The 23,770-nt window shown below is 40.0% G+C and overlaps 1 protein-coding gene across 1 annotated transcript in view; it reads left to right on the top strand.

The window, feature by feature from the left end:
* Positions 1-23,770, top strand: part of synj1 (synaptojanin 1) — a 62,277-nt gene that overhangs the window by 30,044 nt on the left and 8,463 nt on the right. Inside the window, exons 13-31 of the mRNA XM_015341903.2 lie at positions 8-31; positions 1,593-1,784; positions 3,414-3,498; positions 4,213-4,353; positions 4,707-4,899; positions 5,234-5,392; positions 6,332-6,488; positions 8,698-8,815; positions 9,424-9,639; positions 10,172-10,250; positions 10,845-11,007; positions 11,547-11,741; positions 12,423-12,560; positions 14,749-14,787; positions 16,385-16,432; positions 18,955-18,993; positions 21,076-21,125; positions 22,425-22,530; positions 23,015-23,223. Of these exons, the coding sequence (XP_015197389.2) occupies positions 8-31; positions 1,593-1,784; positions 3,414-3,498; positions 4,213-4,353; positions 4,707-4,899; positions 5,234-5,392; positions 6,332-6,488; positions 8,698-8,815; positions 9,424-9,639; positions 10,172-10,250; positions 10,845-11,007; positions 11,547-11,741; positions 12,423-12,560; positions 14,749-14,787; positions 16,385-16,432; positions 18,955-18,993; positions 21,076-21,125; positions 22,425-22,530; positions 23,015-23,223 (2,351 nt within the window). The remainder of the gene's footprint in view (positions 1-7; positions 32-1,592; positions 1,785-3,413; positions 3,499-4,212; positions 4,354-4,706; positions 4,900-5,233; positions 5,393-6,331; positions 6,489-8,697; positions 8,816-9,423; positions 9,640-10,171; positions 10,251-10,844; positions 11,008-11,546; positions 11,742-12,422; positions 12,561-14,748; positions 14,788-16,384; positions 16,433-18,954; positions 18,994-21,075; positions 21,126-22,424; positions 22,531-23,014; positions 23,224-23,770) is intronic.

Raw genomic sequence — 23,770 nt, 5'->3', positions numbered from 1 at the left:
CTGTTAGTTTCAGAACCAGTTTTGCAATCAGGTACAGTAATTGCATTATTATTGTGTATGCTTATGGAATGTAATGTTACTTTCTCTGCCCTTTTTTCTCAAGACTCATACATTTACATCTTAGAGTTTAAATCTTCTGTGTGTTATGCCGTACATGTGTGTAAGCATTCAATTTGTTCCATTTGGGAAAGCTTTCACTTTTGTCAGCTGCTCCAGTTATATGATGCTAAACTCATTTAGCAATTGTGTTTCATCTCTGTCTCTGTAGAGAGTTGTTGCTCACTTAGCAGTGACTCAACTGTGACTCAATAGGAGAACATGCTGTAGCTTAACACACAAAAACTATGTGTGAAACAGCAAATGTCCTACTGTTCCAGAGGCTTCCTGCGCCCTCTAGTGAACTATGGCAGAATTATTTTAGACAGTATAAAGCTCTCTTGGCTATAAAAATATGGTTTGGTATATTAGGGGTTAGGCAGTAGCACAAAATGAGTATTGTATTGTGCAAAACCTATCTTTGTAGTAAGACAAACATTGTTGCATAACCAATAATAGACATTCATTTGCAGACTGATTTTGATTGCGTATAATTTGTCACTATCAGATTTCAGACACATGTTTATTAAGTATTGAGTGACATTTCCTGCCAACTTGTTAAAGTCTGGTTTCATTAAAAGTGACTGCTATATGCCAGCTATTCTTCAGGGACTCATCTGTCATCCTGTCTTGGATATCATATCAACACGGAGGACTGAAACACACATGTACAGTAGATCCGAACATTGAGGGGAGACAGGAATTGTTTCTTTAAATATCTGTGTTTTTAAAGTCACTCTTCAGCACATCAGAGCTCTACTTGACAGCTCAAGCCCCAGTGCCCCTCTGTCATTCCTGGGCTGAATTTCTTTGGCACAAGAAACAAAATTGCTTTTAGGTACTGTGGAGAAAAGCATCCAGCATTTGGTTAATTCCGTCCTTTGGCATGCAGATTTCTCTGAATCTGACTTTATAATTGTCCCTTTGCAGTTGAAAGAGCACTGAACTGGCCGAAAAGTCAGTTCAAGTCATTTGCTTTTCACTTTTGCTTAAAGTGGCAGCAGTCTGGCCAGGAAGGCAATGCCGTCTGAAGCCCCACACAAGCAAGGGACTGCCATCTTAGTGCTGGAGAAGGGATAGAGGAGGGGTTTAGGCTGGACTTGAGGCCTACATGAAAAGAAAATACATGTTAATGACAAAGACTTAAATTGCAGGTTTTATTTTGGTGTCTGTGGGCTTGAGGCCTACAATGTAGTTTCCCAGATATTAGCAGCAGCAAAGAAGAACGGGTGCTTTGATTAGCTTTTCATTAGAGGTTTGCAATAAAAGGTGTTGAAAGTGGAACTGTCGACTCTGTCTGCGGAGTGGGCATGTACCGTGTGTTTCTTCACCAGAAAAATGACAGAAACCTGAAAGAGATGGACTTCAGATGCAGCTGCCATAATTCTGAACCTAACTTGAGTTTCTCAGTGTGAAACCGCACTGAAGGAAATGGCCTTGGGGAGGATTGTAATTTGTGACTGTAGTGTGTAATTGTATTCTTTTTCCTGTTGTAGCCTCTCCTAGAGTCCTGCTGGGCATGTGCCAGAACTACTGTAAGTACACAAAACCCAAGCAGGTTCAAGTGTGCGTGGGCACATGGAACGTGAATGGAGGCAAGCAGTTTCGAAGTATTGCCTTCCGCAATCAGACCCTCACCGACTGGCTGCTGGATGCTCCGAAAATAGCAGGCAATCCTGACTTTCAAGGTGAGAACCAAGAAATGTTTCAGCATCCTTCCTTTAGGTAACACACTTACGTGTGTATGTGTAAGTGGTGTGATGAGTGATCTTAATACAGTATGTAAACAAACCTGGTAGGATTAAAAATTTCGGTCAGCTCCTCATCATTAATCTTTAGTTAATTGGCTTCTGGGAAAAATGGACCTTGTTTGAGTGTGTGTGTTTGTGTGTGTGCTCTGAGATGGACTGGCATCCCACCAGAGTGTATCCTGCCTTGTACCCAGTGCTTGCTGGCATAGGTTCTGACTACCCCATGACCCTGAATTGGATGAAGGGGTTAGAAAATGGATGGAAAATTTTAAATGTAGTGTTAGTTCTGTCCAAAATCCCAAATAGAATTGATTACACTCCTATTGGATTATTCAGATGTTTAGTGGAGTAAAATGATATGCCTTAGATTAAATTTAAAGATTTTAAAGCAGACTAAATTGTTAACTAATTTTTTAAATGTGTCATACTGTACATATTTCACATCAGCTCACTCCATGGGATCCTAGAATTACAATTGTAAAAAAATACAGCTACACTCTGTCTTAGCACTACAAAAAAGCTTATACTGACTTACTACTTTACTATATGTTATTACCCTAAAAATACATAAAATATATAAAGATAATTTGCTTACTTCATAAACTGTGATACTTAGTATGAAAGCTTACTATTTATCCATTGCATGTATGTAAGATAAATATTGTTTGTATTGTGGTTGTTCTTCTTGCATTGTAAACAGCTTTAAAATTGTAATTAGAACATAAAGCTTTAAACATCACCAGAAATGTATTAAATGTTTGTAAATAGTTACTTCTCTTTTGTTTTTAATTAAAATTAGTTATTCTATCTCCAATATTGTTCATAATTAAGTTAAGCAACAGTGTATAGTATTTTGCATTAATTATTAATATGACCTTCACAAATGGAGTACTGTCAAAGCTTAGTAGCAATGCATCTGTTGCTTAATTAGCAGCTGTGAAAAAAGAGCTTATATAAACCTAGCAAAATATGATTAAATACATTTCTGTAAATTATCAAAATTCATGATTGGTTGCTTCTCAAAACTATGCATCCTGGAAGGACTTTTTGCAGTTGTTTATTGATATAAATATGTATCTGTCATTTTGGAGATAAACTTGTGTTTTAGAACATGACCTTGATGTGACCCTCCTTTCAGCCATTGAGCGCCCATTAGAGAAGGAAAGCAAAAAGACTTTATTATGCTTCATCTAGTTATGACTAGAAAACAGTATTCTGTTCTTGTAATGTCTTTTTTGAATTAAACAATTTTTTAATTAGATTGGTTGCGTCTGATCTCGAGGTCACAGGGTTACATTTGCTTATTCAGGAAGAACAAGTACATGCTTCCGAAAAGACTGATGCATGTTAGGTTCATTAATCATTTAAAATCCCTGTAATGAAATGTTGATTTCGGCCCTTCAAATGGTGATCTGGAAGGCATGTAAACATCATCTAATGAAAGAACTGAATGAAAACCAGATGGCACTGTGGAGGTCCAGGATCAAAAGTACAGTACAGTTCAGCAATAGGTTTTATTTCAAAGCTCATCAGGTTGTTTTATATGAATATTTATACATCCTTCAGACAGCAGAAGAAACCCTATTGACATATTTGCCATTGGATTTGAAGAAATGGTGGAACTGAATGCTGGAAATATTGTCAGTGCAAGGTAATGCCATTTTTCCTTGTAAAACCATGTTGATGTTATCAGACAATAATAATCTGCTACACAACTGCTAAGTTGTACTGCCTCAAAAAGGAAACTGAATGGAATGACAGTGGTGTGGTATAACATGTACAGTACATAACAATGTATGTTACTTTTCTAAAATAACTTGTACTTCAGTCATCCAGATCTTCAAGTTCTACATTTGTTTTCCCATACATCAGATAGAAGGTGAAAATAAAAGTCAGAAAGTCAGAATCTTGTTTTGCTGCCATTATCGTGGTAATTGCAAGGCACTTGTGCCTCACTAATACTATCTCACACTTGTGGAATGTTATTCCAAACATTGGTGTGTTCCCCGTGCGAGTTGAGACGTGTGTGGTGAGTTCACCAGGCAGCCCACATGGATCTTATTGCTGGCCGTGGAAGAAAGTAACATGCCAGACTCTATCAGACTCCGTGAGCAATGTGATTGTGGACATTATCCTGTAGCAGGAATGATAAGCTTGAGAACGTTGTTGCTGCTGGGTGGCTGTCAATACATGGTGTCCAGCTGTGTTCTTTTACTTGTGGTTGTGCCTTTAGCCTGTAACAGACTCTGCCGCTGTGGCTGTTGTGTCTGCTTTAAACCAAAACCTATTAAAACTTTCTAATTTCATTGTTTTGTCTAATGTGATTGGTGTCAGTTTTTTTTAATGAATGAATGCTTTCTTTCAGCACTACCAATCAGAAACTATGGGCAGCTGAGCTCCAGAAGAATATTTCCAGAGATAATAAGTATGTGCTGCTGGCCTCAGAACAGCTTGTGGGAGTCTGTCTCTTTGTCTTCATCAGACCCCAGCATGCCCCATATATCCGGTAAGAATGCGTTTCCCTTTACGTTGTTGAATATCCAGCTGCTGACTCCTGACCTTAGCAGGATTTGGCCAGTTGGGCTCTGTTGCTGGAGGTATCCCAGGCACAGCTGTTTAATGACATGGCTCTGACCATGTCTCAAGCGAGCGATCTCTGGTTTTATGTGATGTACCGCCATGTTTCTTAATTGCCCTGTGAAACTTACAGTGGCAGTTGCAGTCCAATTAGAAGTGTGTAGCTCTTAAGGGAAATCCAAATTAAATTAATCACTTGAGCAACAGTGGAAATAAGAGTTCTGCAACGAGGGAGGTAACATCCTTAAAGGAGCTAGGGTTTTCAAAACGTGTCGTTTTCAGGGACGTTGCCGTGGATACGGTGAAAACGGGCATGGGGGGAGCCACAGGGAACAAAGGCGCGGTGGCGATCCGAATGCTCTTCCACACCACCAGCATCTGCTTCGTCTGCTCGCACTTTGCTGCCGGGCAGTCCCAGGTCAAGGAGAGGAACGACGATTACAACGAAATCGCACGGAAGCTTAGCTTCCCAATGGTAATGCTTTCCAGTAAAGGTTAAAATTCCCATATTGTTGCTGTAGACAAGAGATTAATAACAGTGAAGAGGTTACCTGTGTCTGTAATAAACCTTATTAGTGATTGAAACTGATATTCTTGGCCATTGACAACTTACATAGTAAGCACACAGCTTGCAGTGCACAGCTTCAAAGAGGAAAAATAAGATGTCCTCGGTAGGATGTGCACTTAGAAATATTCTCGAAAATACAAGAGTTATAAACCTTACAACCTTACAGCTGCTTGTTGGAGTAGCCCCAATACACACCATTTCATATTGTCTTTTCTATGCTCCCGTGTTTCTGTGCTTCCAGGGAAGACTGCTTTTCTCTCATGATTATGTCTTCTGGTGTGGGGACTTCAACTATCGCATCGACCTTCCCAATGAGGACGTGAAGGAGCTGATTCGCCAGCGGAACTGGGACGCTCTCACAACTGGAGACCAGCTGATCAACCAGAAGAACACTGGGCAGGTACCCCTCTCACTGTATTTGTTTGCAGTGCGCTTCTTTCTCTCCACATGACACGCTCTGTCTTTAGAACAGGAACACAGGCTGCCCTGGAGAACTGGGAGCTGTTGTGTACATGTGTGCTGGATACAAGCCAGCTAGAAGAGAATGAGTGATGGTTATGAACAGGAGATTAGTGACACAGGGAGAAAAAGCAAACCAAGTTAGAATAAAGGCCTGTAGAATCACTGTGTGTGGGAGAACATTATTGGGCGACTGTAAGAGTTTTCCCATAACTGTGTGAAGGTGTTTTTAATCTTGTGTTTTGAAAAGAACTAAGCCCTCTAACATCACATCGAAAAAGAACCTAAATATCTGTTGTGAATTAAGATGTGAAATATATGAATCCTAATGAGTATCAGCTTCTATAAACAAATGAGATAGTAAGCCTCAAGGCATGTGCAAACTTTAAGGATCATTTTGATGCTGTTAAAGAATCTCAGAGCTGCACTGGCACACAGTCCTGAATCCAGTCAGGACCTTCCTGTCCTGTTGATCCACATTGTCTCCCTGACACTGTAGACCATAGTTTTCTCACATCCATAGACCCATCTCTGAGGATCTTATTTTGAAATTATTCATTAGTTGTTCAAAGTTTCTAGAATACAATAATTGCACCCTTAACATTGGCTGGCTGCACTTAACATAAAGACACATTTCTCACTCTTTTGTTTCTATAATGCTAGAAAGAAAACAATCTTTAAAAAAGATTTAAAAGTTGTAAAAAACAATCTAATAAAAAGTAACAAGAATCTCCAAAAAAACCCAAATAAATCTAGTTCTGTACAAATGTATGACATTAAAATGAACCCTGACCTGGTTTCTTGGTGAGGGTTAGGTTTGTTAGCTGTATTTGGTATATGTATAATCTTGTCAAAATATTTGACTTTTCTTTCATCCCAGGTTTTCAGAGGGTTTTTGGAAGGAAAAATCGATTTCCCTCCCACCTACAAATATGACTTGTTTTCAGACGACTATGACACAAGTGAGAAATGCCGGACTCCAGCTTGGACAGACCGCGTGCTCTGGAAAAGAAGGAAGTGGACTTTTGACAAGTCTGGTGAGAGGATGGACTTGAGTTTGAAGGCTGTATTGCAAATCTAAAACACTGTGTGTCACGGCCTGTGGCTATGCTGAACCCTTATATTGCAAAATGTGAAAAGGCACTTGTAGTAGATGGCACAGTGGTAAGCACTGCTGTCTCGCAGTGCTGTGGCCCTGGGTTCAATTCCCAGGGTGCCATCTGCTTTTGTATGTTCTCTCATGTTTGCATGAGTTTACTCCAGCTGCTCTGGTTTCCTCCCACAGTTCAAAGTCATACTCGTAGATTAATTGGCTTCTGAGAGAAATTGGCCCTAGCACGAGTATGTGTGACCCTGAACTAAAAGAATTGATTAGAAAAGGGATGGATGGAATGATGGCCCTTGCAGCAACAGCAGCAACATCGTGCTACATGGCAGCACATTCTCATTTGCTGCATCTCTAAAACATATTTGTAAGAACTTAAAGGTAGCAGACAAAGGAGGCCATTAATAACAACATAGTTTGTTCCGTACTCCCACAACTCTTTGAGCAAAGACATCCCTCCTGTTCACAGTTTAAAAGCACTATCATACAGTATATATCTATACATTGCAAATCAAAAGGCCATTTCAGGTTGGTGATGTACAGTATACAGCAACATAAACTTCAGTATACTAGACTTGCAAGATTAAAAACAGAGTAAATGTGTCAAACAGATACAAACCTGCAGCATCCTGGATTCGTACCTAAATTGAGCAGATTCTAAACAGAAAGCTGTATTCTATTCCATCATGAGTAAGCCACACTTCTAAAACGAAAACTGCTTTTTTTTACACTTTGCTGTTTCCAGGTTTGGTCTCCTCCTTCTCTTCACAGGCCCACAGATCTCTGCATCCTGCTGGGCACATGGAGCTTCTGTGCTGCTTGTTTGTTAAATGTCAAGTTTGCACAAACACAACTATCATTAATAACAGACAGGCTCTCACTTTGGGGGATCATTGTGTACTGCAGTGTTAAGGACTGTATTTGTAAAAGGCACTAAGGTTCCTTAGGGGAAAGAACAATTTTGAAAGAAGCAATGTGTAGATGTAAAGGCTCAATATTCTAATATTAAAAGTGGACCGGAGTGTTTTGGTGTCTTTAAACAGACCACTAAAAAGAATAATTTGCTGTAAGAAGCGTATGTCCATTATTTTGTACAATAACATTACTGTTTGTGCATACCGGCAAGCATCCAGATATCCCATGATAAAGAAACCTGGATGTTAATTTAAAAATGAAAATGATAAATGAAATGAAAAATTTAAAAAAAAATTCTTGAGCATTTTGTTCTTTGCTAACGTGAAGTGCGTTGAGATCAGCAGCCAAAATTTAGACACCTCATGGTGCCCTGAGTAGTGAATTGAACAGATTCTGTTCACTGGGCTGGAGTTCTGCCCCGACTGCCGTGTGACAGGGCTTAATTCTCACAGCCCACTCAGGTAGCAGCCAAAGCACCGCCACAGCGATCCGGGTTTAAGAGAATTAATGTCTTAGCAAAGAGGTTCATTTAAACCTTGTCTCAAGCCTTTACTGCTTATTTTAATTATTTTCATCCAGGCAGATATTTTTTTTTCCTTGTGTAGTTCTCAATATATAAGGAAAAAAGAAAGGTTAACAAACAAGATGGGACCATCTGGCCTGTTGAGTAGTTAGCAGTTCATTGATCTTATCCAGCCAGTTCTTGAAGAAAGTCAAAGTATCGGCTTCAATCACGTCTGGGTATCTTGTTTCAGATACCCACAACCCTTTGGATAAAGAAGTGCCTCCTGTTCTTGGATTTAAATGCACTTGCATGTAGTTATCCCTTCTGTCCTCTGGTTTGTGTTTCACTGCATATCAGGTCCCCTTGTAGTTTATATTTATATAATGTAAAATATAACGTCTTTAATATTTAACTTATGTAACCCTGTTTGTTTTTTAACCTATGTAAATTGATTTTCCCAGATGGGTTTAATGTAGCTCTTATAGGTCAGTATTAATTATTAATTAGCTGTGTTTCCTTCCTTCCTGTCAGTTAAATTGGTTACCTGGGTCATCTGTTTGCAGTTAGGATTAAGATGTTTTTTTCACTCACATATCAGCCAAAATCACTGCTGCACTGCAGTCAGTCTTATAAGCAGTGTTTTTTGCACTTACTTCCACATTTGTTGAAATTTCACAGAATTCCTTTTTTTGTGCCAATGCTGTGTTTTTGTATCTTAAAGCCGAGGACATTAGTCTGGTGAACGCATGTGTGAATGAAGAAGACAAGTTCAAGTACACATGGACTCCTGGTACCCTTCTGCATTACGGCAGAGCAGAATTAAAGACATCAGATCACAGGTAATGAAAATCTCTGTGCTCTCAGCTCTCAAATGGCACAGACTTGTAGGTCCCTGCACAAATTAATCGACAGGAACGTTTCACTCTGTGACCCAAAATGGACCACATAATTCCTATATTGTCTAAAAAACAGCTGTCTGTGATGAACATCTACATGCTGTATTTATAGATTTGTCTTCTAGCCCAAAATCATCTTCTCACTGGACCACTGTTGTTTATAGCTGTGATGAGGTTAATAGTGTGTGGGACACTGCAGTTGTTCCTTTTATTGGGTTAAGGTTTGGCAACTCTTGCTGCCAGGGAAGGCAATAATTCTTCCTCAGAGTATTCCTGAGGAAACTTTGCTGTGCCCACCACCGAGACAGATTATTCTTATTACTGGTGGCCTTCTGATATTATGGCAGGAGAAGTGTAGTAAGTAAATTTCTGGTGATGCATTTTGAATTAACATACAGGATTATTGTGTTTCTGTTAAAACTGCTTGGTGTCATCAGTGAGATATTGGTTTAAGTCTCTTTATTTTATTTTTCATGCTAAATCTGAGTAAAGTGGGCTTTTTTGCATTGGTGTTGCACAGTTTGCCTGAGCTGAGTTTTGTCTGTGCCTAGGCCAGTAGTTGCTGTCCTTGATGTGGATGTGCTGGAGGTGGACCCGGAGGCTCGTCACCAAATCTATAAAGAGGTTATTGCAGAGCAGGGGCCTCCGGATGGCACCGTGCTGGTCTCCTTGAGCAGCTCCACTCCTGAAGACGACTACTTCGATGACAATCTCATTGACCACTTGCTGCAGCAGTTTGCTGCATGCGGAGAAGTCATTCTTATTAGGTAGGAAACTTTGTTTCACCTTAATCGATCACTTTATGTAGAAAAAAAGATATTAATTATAAATGAGATATATTATAAATTACATACAAAAGATATACTATATGGGAATATATTCAACAATATATGACTAGAATTCTCTTTTTGTATAATGGAACATTATAACAAAGGTTACATGCAAGTGGAGGCCATTCAGTAAATTGTGCTAGTTTGTTCTAATAATCTCAATCAGCCATTCCTACAAGATTCCCAAGAATTCAGCTTCAAGAACTTGTCTTGGCAGCTGTTCCACACACCCACCACTTTTTGTGTAAAGAAATGCCTCTTTTCCTGGAGCTGGATGCACTTTGTCCTAACGTCTGCTCATGCCTTTTTGTCCTTTTATAATCGACTTACACATATAAAACAATGACTTTCCAGTCAAACCGTCATTGCTTATTAAAATAACTGTTTATATAATGCAATTATTTTCTCCAGTCTTTGCATGAAAATGCCTGTCCCTGCACACATCTGTATACTTTACTTGCATGTGCAGGTTTGTGGATCAGAAAATGTGGGTGACGTTTTTGGAAGGTTACTCTGCGCTGGCTGCTCTGCGTTTCAGCGGCACCAAAGTAAGTAATAGGCTCCTTTTCTTTTGGCTTCAGCCTGGCGAAGGAGGCGTGGGAGCATGATTTCCAGTGACGTCAATAAACCACAAACTGTAATAATGAGGACAGTCTTTATTTGGGGGCCTTTATTGTAATGGAATCAGGACAACTGCATGTTATGTTTTTTGCTATTGTCTTAATTCTGGAAATGCTGTTTTCTATGAACAAGCACTGTTTCAGAATTACATTGACGCAGTTCTTCTACTGTGTTTGTGCTCACAGTATATTTCATATTCAGCTATGGTCTTTTCTCATGGTGTATGCTGAGGCTCTTGAGCCAGATGCATCACTGCCCCATGCTCTCCTGTCTTGGTCTGATTTTGTTTTTTATTTTATTCCAAATATTCCCAAATTTAAGTTCTCTTGCTGTGAAATTTTAAGACAACTGAATTAGCCGAGATCAACCCCCTGTACTTGGACAAACTGGTAGCATGGAGAATAAACACATTCATGCATGTTAATTCAGAACTGTAGCACAGCAGTCAGGGCTGGGGTAATATGGGGAAGCTTGGGAGCATTTTGCAGGGAGAAAAGCTCAGAGCATGTGGTTTTCTCCAGATACTCGAGAGGACCATTGATATCAGTCTGAAAAGCCCAGATTGGATTAAGAGTCTGGAGGAGGAGATGAGCCTGGAGAGAATCACTGGAGGGATCCCAGCCTCGGCCAGCTCCACCCTGCTAGGGGAAGACGCAGAGGTGGCTGCAGACTACGACATGGAAGGTGAATTAAGGGCTGGGTTCAAAATTCCAACCCACCTGCTGATTGCAAATGTTGCTGCGGGTGCTTGGTGCCTTTCCTGGGCAGATGAAAGAGTAAAGAGACACTACCAAGTGACACACTATGAATTGGTGGTGGAGAGGTTCATAGTTTTTATTTAATCTGATGATAACTTTGTAAACACAGATTTTATTGAACAGTTAGGCTAAAAGGCCATCCTCAGACCTAGATGACATAATTTGACATCTGCACCAACACTGACTCACATAATAATGGGGCAGATCATACTGTGTTTCTGTGTAAGGCAAGCTAAAATGCAATCCTGTGTATAGTTTAATAAAGTTTTCACAGTAAATTCAAGTCACCTTTTTTATTTCCCATTTTAGTTGCATCTAGTATTCTTAGCACAAGAGATATTTTCACTTTATGTGGTTCCTTTGTCACAACCCCCTCCTTTTTGATTCTGAATGAATAACTGATGTAAACTGCATCGCTGCCGGTCGGAGTCTCAGCTGTGTTTTAAAGCGCTGTTCTGGTCGCAGGCGAGGTGGACGACTACTGTGTGGAAGTGGAGGAGATTCTGCCCCAGCATCTCCAGCCCAGTATGGGGACAGGTCCTGCAGTGTCTCCCGGTTCCTCGCCACGAACCAGCCCCTGCCCCTCCCCCACTCTGCCTGAGCCCGCCCCCCCCTGCAGGCCCAGCCGGGCGCCCCCCCGAACTGCGGGACCTCCACAAGGTACGGCCCTGGAAATCCAGGCGCGTTGAGCGTGCTAACAAAACTCACTCGCTGGCCAAAATATTAGGACATGCGCGTGAGATAGAAGGTTGGGACTGCTTGAGCAGTCAGATTTCAAGGAAATCATACAGGAACAGCTGATTTTTATTTGGGATTAATCAACATGACTTTCATTGATGGCAGGTATATGCTGCTTCCTTTGAACGTGATTTTGAATGTGATTGGTTAACTCTGAACACAGCTACAGCTCCCATTCTAAAAGGGTGTGCAACCAGGGTGTTGTAGGTTTTTTAATTTTAGTTATTTTTCCTATAATTATCTATTTGTTTTTCTCTTGAATTTTGTTGGCTGGAAGGTCACATTAAAGATGGAAAAATGTCTGACATGATTTATCCTGATTTCTGGCTTCACATCACAAAAACCTGCAATTTCAATAAGGATGTGTAGACTTTTTGTATCCACTGTATCTGGCCGGGGAAGGTGATAAAAGTCTGTCACACGTTAGTCAACCAACTTCATTGCCGGTTGCCATGAGATGTTTCTCAGTACAATGAGCGTACAAACAAATAAATCTGTACAAAAGTGATACGATCCCATAATAAATGAAAGAAAAAAAGTAATACAAAATGTTACAATGTTTCTTCTGTCTTCCGTATTGAAAATCTAATCTGTGCTCCCCAGGCTCCCCAGTGGATTTCCAGCCCATCAGTGCGCCGCGTGAGCCACCCCAGGGGCTGGAGCCGAAGCGCCCCCCTCCCCCGCGCCCTAACGCCCCCCCTGCCAGGCCTGCACCTCCCCAGAGGCCCCCACCACCGTCAGGTAAGCGGTTGACATGGTGCCCACGGTGAGGTGGGTTTGTTTCCGAACCGCACTGCGTTCACTGGATTTCCTTGATCCGGTGATTCATTGTGAAAGCTTCCCTTGTGCTTTGCCCTTGTGCTTTATTTGAAAAGCTCAAATATTTTTGAGCATTCCTTAAAAAATGGCATAACAAGATACTACGACTTTACCACTTGTTGTACAAGCTGTTTCTTGAACAGAAAAACTGGAAATTTAGTCCAGCTGTATTTTTGTTTGCAAATTGAATATAACTTAAAGAATATTCCTGTCATAAGATCACGCCGGTAACCTGTCACGTTTTACATAGTCGTGCTTCTGTTGTTGAAAGGGCATTGAACAAATGCTAACATCTTCACTGTTGTGGTATGTAATAAGTTCAATCTTTTTTGTGTATTCCTTGTGAGTTTTGAAATTCCCTTTGTGGAATTTCTGTGTTTAGAAAAGCAATGTTCAGCATACTAAGAGAGTAGAGCAGTATAACACACTAATCATCTGTTAGTAAAAAAATTAGAACACCATTCTCCTGTATAATTTAGTTCCTTTTTTTTACTCCTGTCCTACATTAATTTCCTTTTTGGATAATTATATTTATTATTAAATTATACAGTGCAGGACTTTCACCTGTTCTGACACATTTCCAACAGATCTAATGAATTTCTATTCAGGGTATAAAGGTTGTTACCATAGCCACTGTATGTGTATGGTAAATTATTTTATATTGTATATTATATATTTTTAGATATCTATAATATTTTGTGTTGAATACACCTGAAATAGGAGTGAAAAAGTTATTTCCAGTGATCCTTTGTGAAATGCAGTCTAAAACCACTACTTAGTTGATAAAAAATCTGCATTTGTAATGCCGACAGAATAGCTGTTAATATGCATTCTGCCAGTGGCAGTACACCTGCAACAGGGTGTTAAAAACACAAAGTAGCAAAAAACATCTTATATAAGCCTGGCTAAACAATGCTTGCTCTTTGATTGCCAGTACAAGAAGATCTATTTTCAACATTAGCCCCTTGTCTAGATGTTGGTGGATGTTAATCCAGGAATACAGTAGGCACAGTAGATCTCTATTCTAACTGCTGAGTAAATAAGGTGCAGATGTACTGTAAGATGGGACCTTGAAGACGAAGCATGAAGGAAAAGAAACTTTCAACCCAGTGGGATTTTAGTTTTCCGTTGTTTTCACACGTGTGGCTTTGGTGCCCTGTCAGGATAAAACTAACATAAAACGGTTCTTTAACAAATGCCGTAGGGTTCACACACGTTCTTGGCTAGCTTTATTTGTATATGATACTTCAAATATTTATCATTTTAACAAAATTTGAAATATTACTAATCTAATATGAGCCCCTGTACTGTGATTCTGGTGGACAATTTTACCATGAATGTCTCTTTACTGAACATGCCTCTGTATGTCACTTTTGTTAGTAAGTACAATTCCATTTTGAAACTTTGTTACTTTTGAAATAAAACTAATACATTTGGTTTTGCTGAATAATTTAGGGAATGTTTCAGCAGTTAATGATTCACTACAGTCTCACTGTTCAGTGTACATACATTTAAACAAATTTCTTTAGCTTATCTGTAGGAACTATTACAGATCAAAATCCATTCAGTCTATAGAGAGAGGATGTGTTAATCAGCAATAGGGTCTGAACTGAAAGTGCTTACATAGGTTTAATTTTACCCATGCGGTCAAGATATTTAGTTTTTTTAGAGCTAGACCACTTACTAAACTTACGGTTTTACTTCCTTTCTGGCCTTAGTATTTAATATTAAGTCACCAAAGATGCACGTTCAACCAGAAAGTAGTTGCAGAATAAATGCAGAGGCATGAATTGTGTGTCTTGTGAAGTAAAGTTAGTAGCAAGAATCATTTATTAGTATGTTTAAACAACTCATTGTAAATTGTTCCCATTGAGGTGAGGTCTGTAACGTTTGAGTGTGTGGCGGTGGAATGGCCAGTGGCTCATGTCAGGAGATCAGAAATTATGATCCTTCAGTCTTGTGGTGGTCTTTCTAGTAATAGTCTTGTGATTTACTCCTCACTCATTAAGGCTGTAAGTCTGAGGCTGAAGGCAGCAAAGTCTGAAAAGCATTCATGAACCACTTTTAACTTGTGCCTGTTCGTTCTCTTGATTTTATTTTAATTTAAAAGGAGGCAGAAGTCCAACACCATGTAAAAAAGAATTTGGAGGTAATATTTTAAGAATGAATATTCCCTGTAGTGTAAGAAGTGTTTGTGTAGTGTTGTAGCTTGTTGTTTTCAATAGTTGCTTCATCCCATTCTTTGTATTTTCTTGCTACCTTCCCACTGGAGTGCTAAATCACAGTAAGGTCTCTTGCTAAGGAACTGGGATGTATTTTAACAGTGGGCTAGAATATAGAAATTAGGGTAGCTTTAGAGCCTTGTAATTAACATTTCTGCCTGGTCCTGCTTGGTCTCCACATACAGTATTAATTAGTTTTTCTCTGGTGCTTCTATCTCTTACCATCTTCTGTGTCTGCCTGGTTAGGCTTCATAGCACCGTGACTCTCTGTAGGATGAAGTGGTGGTGGAGGATTGATGGATGTCCATCTATCCATCCATTTTCTTCGAATTTCATCAAATTCAGGCTCATGGAGGACTTGGAGCCTATCCCAGGAAGCAAAGGGCACTAGGCAGGGTACACCCTGGATGGGACACCAGTCCATCACAGGGCAGACTCACATATCCAACCACACACAATCTCATAGTGCCACCCATGGGTGGATTTAAATACAATAAATATTTATCATCTCTACCAAAGCTAAAAATGTAGAATTCTTTAAGAACAGCCTAGGTTGAGACCAGTCAATCCCGAACACGGGATTCAGGTGTAGCCTGAATACAGCACCACGTGTCCAGGAAGTTAATTGCATGCTGTAAAGTAGGAAGAGCGAATACACTTGTGTTTTTTAGTCTTTTTTAAGTGTGAGGATTAAAGGAAAAGGGTGAGGGAGTATAAACCAATGGAGAATAAAGAAAGAAACGTGTGAATGAGCATAGCAGATGACAAAACGTCCAAATGGAGATATGGAGAAACTGAAATCTGTAAGTGAATTTTGATTAAAAAGTTGCAAACATCAAAAGCATGATCCTTGTCTACATATTCTAATACTGTACATCAATTTAGGTAGATTTTATTTCAGGTGTAGACAGCTGCTTAAACTTGGGATGGCAGACAGTGTGGCCTGATTTAAGCTCTCAAGCTCTTAGATGTTTAATAATTTCCTACAAAGCTCCAATGGGAAGTAGTAGGGATGTAGCGTTATTCAATTGTAGTTCCCCTGCTTCCAGAATTAAGAAACAAATGAGGAAATCTGTCCTTGCATTGTGACTGATAGCAAGTGAACATCTAATTCAAAATTGGATTCAGTCACTAAGTTTTGTCTGCTCCTCTCATGCAACAGTCCATTTTGTCTTTGAACGCAGGTGTCTAAACGGATTTGTGGTTTATGTCCTTGAAGTCTTTAACATTCAAACCTCCTAATGTATCTGATACTGCCTCCATAAAATTGATTGCCAGTGTTGGGTTTCCTGCTCCTCCTAGTTAAAGCTGATGTGAAAGACTTGTTCTTAGCAGCAAGACAGTAGAGAGAGCAGCTAGGTTTTTCTTTTTTCCCTGCAAAGATTTACTTCCTCTTTTAGATTTAGATTAAATTTTTCTTTAAAATAATACAATGGCAGTTTTGTTTCTTTCTGGTTTGTGCTTTACGGCTTTGTCTTGTGTTTTATATGCAAAACAATGCCCCCTGTTTGCTCTTGCCCAAAGGCCTTGGAGCTCCACCAAGCCCAGCGGTAGCTAGGAGAGACCTGGAAGGTAATGTTTTTAACCCTGTCACCATTTTGTGCTGTTCTCTGCTATTGCAGTGCAGACGAAAACCATGTTTTGGGCTTGCCTGTAAACTTTCTGTTTTCATAGTGCTGGTTTGAGTTTTACATAACCAATTCTGTTTAAAATGACAGATTTCTTCTTTAATTAGCTTTTGTTTCCATAATCAAATGATATCAACCTTTATTTTCTATTGCATCTTTCATGGTACATCATCTCAAAGTGCTATACTTTTGGTTTGTTGTCCGCTAGTAAATGGTTTTTGACCATCATGCTTGGTGTGCTCATGTACTGCCTAGTGTTGTAAGTGCTGGGTCACCCCACTTTGCTGAATGAAACCTGCAAGTGGCCGGGAAGCAGATGATCTGTGTGCTGCTCTGGATGGAAGCAAAGCAACGAGTGGATGTGACTCAGACTCATCACATAGTTTTGATGGATTATTCATCCCTTTGTAACCAATAGATTACAGCATTGTTACTGTGTACTATTACATGTACCATTCCATATAATTAGAGTGCTGCCTTTCTTAATTGGATCAACACAAAAGATTCTTTCCTAGCTGTTTCATGGAAGATCTCAAAGGATTCTTATCAACAGTGTGACTTTGTGGCTGTATTCTAGTGACTACTGAGTATTGTGAGAAACATTTATATATTATTTTGTATTTTTATATGTGAAGAGGGAACATTTCTAACCCTTGATAAAGGGAATGAGAACCCCTGCTTCAGATTTTGTGTATCTGAAGGTTTTATATATTTATAATATATAACCATATGAAAGCCTATTAGAAAAACATATTTATTTTAATTGAGATAACTTTGCATCTAAAAGCGATAATTGCGTTGTAAACAATATTGCCTAAAACATTCATATATTGCAATATATACTGATGGAAAAAACAAACGCAACACCTCCTCCACACTCTGGCCCTTGCGTCTGCGTGGAGCAGGCTGAAGAGTGACTCATCCGTGAAGAGGACCTGATGCCACTGCTGACGAGTCCATCGCAGCCCCTTTCTAGCCCAAGCCAGTCAGGTGTGACGTCTAGGAGGTGTGAGCAGAGGGCCTCTGACAGGTCGCCTTGCTCTAAGGCCAGCAGCATGGAGCCTCACTGTCCTGTCACTGATAGAAAATGTTGCGTTTCTTATTTCCATCAATATATATACAATAACTTTGTCCCATACAGAGTACCATTGTCATTAACAACAGAAGAATATCGTCACACTCTACTTTTGCAAATGAATAAGTTTGAAGAAGCACACGTAATGTCTTTTGTATACATGAAGTACAGTGCCCTGTCATTGAGCATTCCTGGGTTAAACACCTCATTTTCACCAGTTTTGTGAAAAGCAGAAACACGCTTTAGAAGTGTATTTTATTATTCATATAAAACTGCAGATACACTTACTATACATAGGTTGTTGCCTAATCTTTAAAAATTGAACATACAGTAATACATTTACAACTTAACAGTAAGACTCGTATTTACTGTTGGTTTACTGCTACAATTACCATTGACTAAGCACAAAAACCCTGAAAGCTTTCAAATACATTTCAATTTGAAATTAAATAGCAAATGGCAGGAACAGTGGCATGTGAAGGGAGAAGAAACTATTTCTGCGTTGGTTTGCACAGACATGAATGTAAAAACATACAAGAAAGCAAGACAACAATATTTGTTTTCTATGTAGTGTCAAAAGAACGTGTATTTTTTAACTTTTCTGATTGTGCTGCTATTCTTCTGTTTCTTTAATATGCTGTAATAGGTGTGAGGACAGGTTCTCTGAATAGGCCAGTGCTAAAAAGCGTGTCCACCTAAGAAGACTTTTGAAAAATAGGTGCTGAGAAGTGTGGCTTCGATGAACATTCTGTTAATTGTGCGGCACTGAAATCCCTCCTGATCACATTCCCATCATTCAGCTTTGGAAACGGCTTTGATAGCTGTTTTTGTCTGAATAATATAAAACAGGAAGTAGAAACAGCAGTCATACAGAATCCGTACATACAGTAACAGGAAGTCTCACCAGCAGAAAAGAAATAAGAATAAAATTCAATATAAACAATGCATTTAAGTACTGTATGTTCCACATCATAGTGCTACTGTTTCTAAACTACTCATTGCTTAAGTAATCTATGTAATATTTTACCTAAGAGTAACAATTTGTAAGATTTAAAGAATTTAGGAAGGAGTCCTTTCATTTCTTTATCTGCTCTGCACAATCTGTGGAGCTTATGTTTATGTGACCACGTCAGTTATACTGCTCAAAAGAATTTGATTGCCATTTCCTGTCAAATTATTTTCTATATGTAAGAATCAGAAAATGATTGATTATGGATTATTGAGGTGTAACAATACAGTAAACTGTTGCACAGACGCATGCATACACCTTGTTGGCAGAGTTATACATCATATTTCCCAAAAATAACTGCAAGCATTTTTCTGGTACCTGGATCTTTCAGACAAAGCAAAGTGAACTTAATATTTTCTTATTCCTCTTTCATGCTGCAAAGGACAAAAAAGCCCAGGATTAGTTAGAAAGGATTTAGGAGGTAAGTCATGCTGGGTGGTGTGGGGTGTGTGTGCATTTGTTTTCCTGAAAAATTAGTAGTGAAGCTTAGTACTTAGGAGAACAACACAGCTGAGTAATACTACCATGTTATCACTGAAATATAGTGATAGTTCTAGTTTAGTGCAGCATAGACTTCAAGTGCCTGCTATTTAAAGCACTTTTTGTAAAGCTTGAAGAAATGCCAGTGAGGACATACTGTACAGTACTTGTATTATTTTCAGTTAAGATTAAGAAGATGTAATATAATAAAAGAAAAACACCACCTTCATGTGGAATATTATGGAAAGTACCTTTGAAATAACAAAAATAATTCAGTTAGTAATTGAAAATTAATTTTTGCATGTAGTAACTCAGAAAATATATTTGAATACCATTTCTTTTCATTCAAATGGCCTAATGTAATCATCTAAAAAGGTATAACATTACAGTGAAAGTTCAGTTCGTTTCATCAGCCGTTTCTCACTAATGTGCCAAGTTAAATATATGATACTATAATGTAATTGTTACTAAGCAGGTGTTTTTCCAAAGCACAGTTGTTCTTACATGGATCTTCTTTGCACATTATAGACTCAAAATAGATAGCACGTACTGGGTACTGTTCTGGAAGAGTAACACAGTTGCAAGAGCATCACTGCTAATTAATTTAGTACTGTCCCCAGCAGTTCTGTAACAGTAGTATCCCTGGCTTAACATTTTGTTTTTGAGTAGGGTCAGGTAAGAGGGAGGGAATAGAGCTTACCTGCTCACACTCAAACTTGAAGATCACAGGCGAGATCTGTGCTCTCACGTTCATTGTTTAAAGCCTCATGGAGAGAAATTAGAGCATTACATGGAAAACTAGATGAGACAAATCCCCATTTTTTATGAAGTTTGTCCTGTACGGACTCAGTTTCTTTTTGGGAGATGACGCCAATGTGCAACAATGTACAGTAGCGCTGCCACTGCAAGAGCACAGGATGGTTAGAATGTGGCTGTTGTAGCACATTTACATCCTTATACAGTATATCTCTGTTTGCCAGCTCCATCCTTCTTAGTTCCTAAGCAGCTTACGTTCTTGGCCAGTCAGCACCTATCCACCCACCCAGCACTTACCCATCCAACAACTTTATCTGATGCGGGGTCAAGGGGGAGCTGGAGCCTATCCCAACAAGCAACGGGAGCAAAGCAGGATACTCCCTGGATGGGTTTCCAGACCATCTCAGGGGTCACACAGCCGCATCTCAGTGAGACACATCTAACACACACTCACACCATATTCACAGATGTTGCCAGAACCCATTTCACCTACCAGTGTGTGTTCCTTACTGAAGGAGGAAAGCGGAGCACTCAGAGCAAAGCCACACACACCGGGGGAGAACATGCAAACTCCACACAGACAGCAACTCGGGAAGTAAAACACAGGGCCCCAGCACTGCGAATCACCAATGCTAAACGCCGCACCACCATGCCATACCCGCCAGCACCTATTTATTTTTAAATCCAGGAACTGAGAGACACGGCTGTAACCCAAGCATCTTCACATCTTTAAGGGCCATTAGTGTATTAGATTCTACAGAGCCTGTAAAGTTGTCTGTAGTCCAAGCTAAACACATTACTTTCTTTTAACCTGTCCCACTGTTGCATACCTCAGAAGAATGTTCTTGTTACCCTTATATGGACTCCTTCCAGTGTCATTTTAGCTGTGTGGGAAAAATGTTTCTAAATTGGATTGCATTGAGAGGGTGCTCTCTTGTCTCTTCTCCATTACCTAAAGTGGACCGTCATTTAACAAAGTCACAAGTAACCTTCTTCATGCACCTTGACTTATTTTACCAAAAAGGTATTTATTTTTCCTTCAGCAATTGCGTTACGGACCTATAGAAGTCATGGACATATTGTGACTACAAAAGCATCTGGTTTAAGGAGCACCAGTTCTACTTTCAGTTCTAGTATATATTGCTATAAATAGATTTTTTTTTAAAGAGACGTGAAATGAAAGTGTTCATTCTTCTCGACGTGTAAATGTAGTACTGAGATGGGTAATGGCTTTGGTAAAAAATAAAAACTAATTTTGTCTTTGCAGTTCGACCTCAGACTCAAGCCGGCCAGGGAACTGGTGGACCACCGAAACCAGTATGTATCTCCCCTAAACTAGTACAAATACTTTTTCAGTTGATGTGGTATATCAAGTTACCGAAAGGAAACCACTTCCTCAAGCAGTGAACAATGAATGTATTTTGTAATTTTTGCATTATGTGTTGTACTTTTCATCTCAAAAGGATATCAAAGCAGCGACTAAAGTCTGTCACCCACCTGCGTGACACATGACACCCATCAGGTGGCAGCAGTCCCACTACACAATAAATGAGGTGGAATAGTGAGAATTTACAGAACTATTTGAATTATGGGAGTAATATAGATTGCGTGGAGTAGTATTTAACCAGGTCACTGGTGTTAGCACCCCTACTCTTAAGAACAGTGCCATGTGACCTACAGTGTGCACAGGTTTCACATCTCTTTGAAGGGTGAAATGTCCTGCAGCACTGTGTCTCCAGCCACCATACTGCAGCAGGAGTTTTTGAAACCTAGTCCAAGGAGATCATTGCCACCTACTGGTCCTCCAACCCCACTTACAGCAAAAAAATGCTTTTCCTAATAGGTTGTATCCTCCACTTTAGTTTTTTTTGTATGGCATTTCTTATTTTTCTGTGATGCCAGTTCAACTGCAGACACAGATGTTCTTCAGAAGTTAAACAGCAGCAATCAATGACACTTCTGGTCAGAACCTCTGAAGTGAAGGTTTAAAGCCACAGCTTTATTTACTGATGTTGTCTTTCATAAGGAAGAAAAGAGTGCATTCCTTTATGTAATATATGTAAATAACAATTTCTCCTGCCAGTATTTTCACTAATAATAATTATAATAATTGCTTTCACTTATATAGCGCTTTTCTGGACACTCCACTCAAAGCGCTTTACAGGTAATGGGGACTCCCCTCCACCACCACCAGTGTGCAGCCTCACCTGGATGATGTGACGGCAGCCATAGTGCACCAGTATGCTCACCACACATTAGCTGTTAGTGGGGAGGAGAACAGAGTGATTAAGCCAATTCATAGATGGGGATTATTAGGAAACCATGATTAGTGAAGGCCATTGGGAAATGTGGCCAGGACGCCGGGGTTATACCCCTACTCTTTTCGAGAAGCGCCCTGGGATTTTTAATGACCACAGAGAGTCAGGACCTCGGTTTTACATCTCATCCGAAGGACGGCACCTGTTTACGGTATAGTGTCCCTGTCACTATACTGGGGCATTAGGACCCACATAGACCGCAGTGTGAGTGCCCCCTGCTGGCCCCACTAACACCTCTTCCACTAGGTAGTTGGTAGAAACTCGCTTTCAGAGAGTGTCTTACTCTTTGTGTCTGCAGACCGTGCCTCCCCGTGCGGGTGTCATCAGCATCACATCCCAACCCAGACCCCATGCTTCCAGACCCACTCCTGAGGTCCAGGGCAAGCCAACGGAGCTCTCCCTGGGTGAGTCCCTGTCCACGCAAGGGGAAAAGCTTGGAGGCTGACCACCTGGAATGGGACATGACAAAATAGTTCATCAGTACCATCTGTTATTTCATTGTCATTTAAAGTTTAAAAAAAACTTACAAGTCAAATGTAAGTGAAAGGAATCCATTTCAGCAGTCTTAACTCATCTGGTTGCTAGTAGATGTTTGATCCAAGGATCTCATGCAGCTGAATCCTGAAGGATCCCCAAATGGGGGGGGGGGAAGGGAGTAAAATCAGACAATCAGAGAAAAATGTTCTCGATACCTTCAGATGTTTCCTATCCTTTCAGAAAGTATGATGGCACAGCAGTTTATCCAAACTGAAATAGAGTGATCCAGATAAGATGAAGTGTACTTCACATAAGGGAAGGCTTAAAGGAACTGTGTGATAATTGTATGTGTTCTTTGGGGGAAAAAAACTGAATCCCTGCATTTCTGATTTTCTTTTTTATGTCTTCTAGGGCCATCTTTACTTCCCGAACCACTGAAGCCACAGATGGCCTCTCCCATACAGCCTCAGCCTGCTGCTCCTCCTCCCGTCAGAGCCCTGCAAGAGCCTCTGGTTCCCACGATGTCTCACCCTGCCCCTCAGGCCTTGGACCCCCCCCCACAGCCCCCACCTCGCAGCAGGTCCTCCCACACCCTGCCTGAGGCCGTGCCTCCCGCACAGGTCAGCGCACTCGGCATAGAGCCCCGGACTGGCTCTGGGGATCCGTTTAACCCTGCCTTCCTGCCATGCTAGGTGTTAACTCCGTCTACAATATAAACTCCCAATACAGTTGTAAATGTGCAGGAGTCTGCCTGGATACTAAAAAGCAGTTTAAGTGCTTATTTTTTTACACATTTTTTCCTTTGGTAAATCTAGTGAACAGTGAAATAGATAATTGAAATCAGTACTCCGTGAATGTGACCCTGTGTTGTCATATACAGCGTGAATTTCTCCAGTTTATTTACATACATTATCCCTGTGGCCGTAGATTTTGACAACAGTGTATGAATATGACATACAAGTCTTAACTGGGGGGAAAAAGACATTAGCAATTCAGGGATGTGTTGAAAGGACAGAAAGTAAACTTTTCTTTCTGCTTTCATTCAAAACCTGTTGCTTCTAAAACCGTGTCCAGTACTACAGAAGGAATTAGCTTCCAGGCTCCTCAGTATTCAGAAAATGTGAACAATCGTAATCATAGACATTTCTGTATCAGAGAAGGGTGAAT

Source organism: Lepisosteus oculatus, chromosome 5 (assembly GCF_040954835.1).
Source record: "Lepisosteus oculatus isolate fLepOcu1 chromosome 5, fLepOcu1.hap2, whole genome shotgun sequence".
In the NCBI taxonomy this organism is placed as follows: Eukaryota; Metazoa; Chordata; class Actinopteri; order Semionotiformes; family Lepisosteidae; genus Lepisosteus; species Lepisosteus oculatus.
This window is presented reverse-complemented; position numbering and strand designations above follow the sequence as displayed.